Consider the following 2,775-nt stretch of genomic DNA (forward strand, 5'->3'; position numbering starts at 1 on the left):
CTGCCAATCCATGCTCCCGCCCCCCGTCCCCTATACGTCAGCGCATGAGCAAAAAAAACATGGCGCCAAACACAAATTTGTTGTTAGAGAATCTGTCATCCACGCCTTTATGATTCATCATTACAAGTGTGGCTTAAGGTAGTAGCTGCTGGGGGAGTTTTGCTCGTAAAGGCTTTCATCGACGGAGCCCAAACACAAAAGGAAGTCCTCATTTGTCCAGAAAATGAGCCTTATAAAATGCTATATAGGTGATTTGTGATATCTATTTATGGTTTAACCTCTATTTTACATATAAGTTCATATCAAATGATACTGGTGGGAGAAAAAAAACAGCATACAGTACATTAACATCAACAATTTCCCTGAGGTTTGCACCAAAGGGATCAATAAAGTTCTATTCTATTCTATTCTATTCTGTTCTATTCTATGTAATTTCTAAGGTTTAGATCACAGCGTACTGTTGGAATGTTAATTTCAAGTCCTAGAGAATAAATTTGGTTCAGACAAATTTTCGAATGGTTCTTCTTCAATTAACACTTTCACAAGGGCGCAACATAATCTGTTTGTATTTCTTCATCAACCTTATATTGCTAACTTTTTTCCTTTTTTTGCTAAATGACACTGAAATCAAAATAAAAACAAACGGGTGTTATAATCCTAAACTGTCAGATGAATGTCGTGGAGATTAGGTATAAAGAGGCATTAAATAGAAATACTACACAATAGTCGAGCAAATGTACTTTTAGGTACTTCCCAGGGCTGGAAATACAAACTTAACATTATTTTACCTGAAAATTGCATAACACAGGCTGCCAATGTATTCCTGACTCATCATTTTCATAAAACGATACTGAAACTAAAAGAAAAACAAAACAAAACAGTCCAATGAAACTGAGCAACAAAATCTGTGTCAATGACAAGCAGCTTTTTATTTTTCCTGTTGCAGAACATGTGAATCTGCTGTACAGTTTTTCATAAATTATTTTTGACTGCAGAGAAGCAGGACACATGCTGCAGATCCTGAAAGAACCTTCCAGTCTTCAAATAAAAAGAAAGCATTGTAATAAATATGAAACAGCAAATTCATTAACATCACAACTCTGAGTGTTTCAGCATGGCAGCCCTCTCCTCCCTCCTCGGTAGAGGAATATTTCCTGTGGCAAGAAAACAAATACTACTTAGAAATACTGCATTTACAAACAAAATGTAATGATTACTAATCTATCAAAGATGTACAATCATCAAATCTACTTGGTTTTCTTACCTGGTGGTGCCACAAAATATTCTTCAACTGTTTTTTTTGAGAGCTGAAGCAGTTCTTCAGCACAGTCACCTTCCTTCACTGTGTCGCCCCTCAAGTATAAAGCCCTGAATGTGCATGGATAAAACAGAACCACATAAAAACGTAGGCTTTGCAAAAGTTGTAAACTGAGATGCTCATGTAACAGGNGAACGCCTGCCAACTAAAATATTCTCTATGGACAAGAGTAGTCTAATAAACAAATTCGTCATTTCCAACTTCGATGAACAGGATGCCAGAAATAAACGGCATTCCAGCTTGTTTCATGACGCAACGCCCTACAAACAGAAATATCTCCCCTCAAACACTCAGATTCACTATATACACGTTCGATATATAAAGCAAATATGAGCATCCAAGTCTTATTTTAGACTCCATTAACATGTTCTTTTATAAGTTAAGGACTCACCGTGCAGACGGTTAAAAAGCAAGCCGTTACTCTGGGTGATGACTCAGCTCTCCCGCGGGCATGTACTTAGCCTTGACTGTGTAGCAAACTAGCTAGCGAGCGACTGGTAGCCATTAGCCAGGACGTGCTTGCAGGCAAATGTTTAATTCCAAAGGTTTTGTTTTTTGTTTTTTTGCTCCTGTCACATCGGAAGCATTTGCAATCTATCTGAACGCCTGCCAACTAAAATATCCGCTACGGACAATAGTAGTCCAATAAACAAATTCGTCATTTCAAACTTCGATTAACATGATGGATTAGCAAAAGACATGGTGTAGTCATATTCGCACAGCTCTGTCAATGTGCTCATTTTATTCCATTTTTTTCCAGAGGAAAAACTGACAGTTATTCCATTTTATCGATAGAGACACAAAAGCACTTTTAAAGGATAACTTACCACCTCGCAGGGAGCAGGATGTCTGTTCATCTGCCCTGGTCTGCTTTGTACTAACCTGTGTTAAATTACAGCTAGCTGTCCCTCCGCAGCTGGAAGTAGTCCACTGTCGTCGTCTCTATTGTTGCATCAGTAATTACGTTGTGGTTGGAATGCTACGGTTTACAGCTTTATTTTTGACTAACCCCAAAAGAGAGACGTGTCATTGGCACCTTTCATAACTGGAGTTACAAGGTGCTTAAGAAAACAGTAAAAAGCAGCAATAAAACATAAAGAAAGACAATAAAGCATCAGTAGGAGTAACTTTATTGCAAAGTTACACAAAAGGAATGTACTGCCTTTCCAAATGTTAATTAAAAAGCTCATTTGTCTTCTTTGACAATAAATAAAAGCATGTACACCATAATTCCAGTATAATAACTGTGTCAGGTGTCCTCAGCCTCCTCTCAGGCGCATAGTCATGTCGATGGTGCTCATTTCCCGGACCTTGTAGTCCGCCAGAGTCCCCTCCATCATCTCCCGGCCCTGGTGGATGAGTCTCTGCTGGCTCACAGGAACTCCCTCTCTGTGCTGCACTCTGGTCTTGAAGGCGGACACAGCCTCGTCGGGTTTGACATCGTAGGTGTGCAGCTG

At 39.2% G+C, this 2,775-nt stretch overlaps 1 protein-coding gene across 1 annotated transcript in view; it reads right to left on the minus strand.

The window, feature by feature from the left end:
* Nucleotides 1-904: 904 nt before the first annotated feature.
* Nucleotides 905-2,775, minus strand: part of gatc (glutamyl-tRNA amidotransferase subunit C) — a 6,203-nt gene continuing 4,332 nt past the window's right edge. The window contains exons 4-5 of the mRNA XM_008276583.1: nt 1,265-1,368; nt 905-1,154 (exon numbers count right to left, since the gene is read on the minus strand). Coding sequence (XP_008274805.1) covers nt 1,093-1,154; nt 1,265-1,368 — 166 coding nt within the window. The 3' untranslated portion in view covers nt 905-1,092. The remainder of the gene's footprint in view (nt 1,155-1,264; nt 1,369-2,775) is intronic.

The sequence above is a fragment of the Stegastes partitus genome, unplaced genomic scaffold (assembly GCF_000690725.1).
Source record: "Stegastes partitus isolate 25-593 unplaced genomic scaffold, Stegastes_partitus-1.0.2 Scaffold77, whole genome shotgun sequence".
NCBI lineage: Eukaryota > Metazoa > Chordata > Actinopteri > Pomacentridae > Stegastes > Stegastes partitus.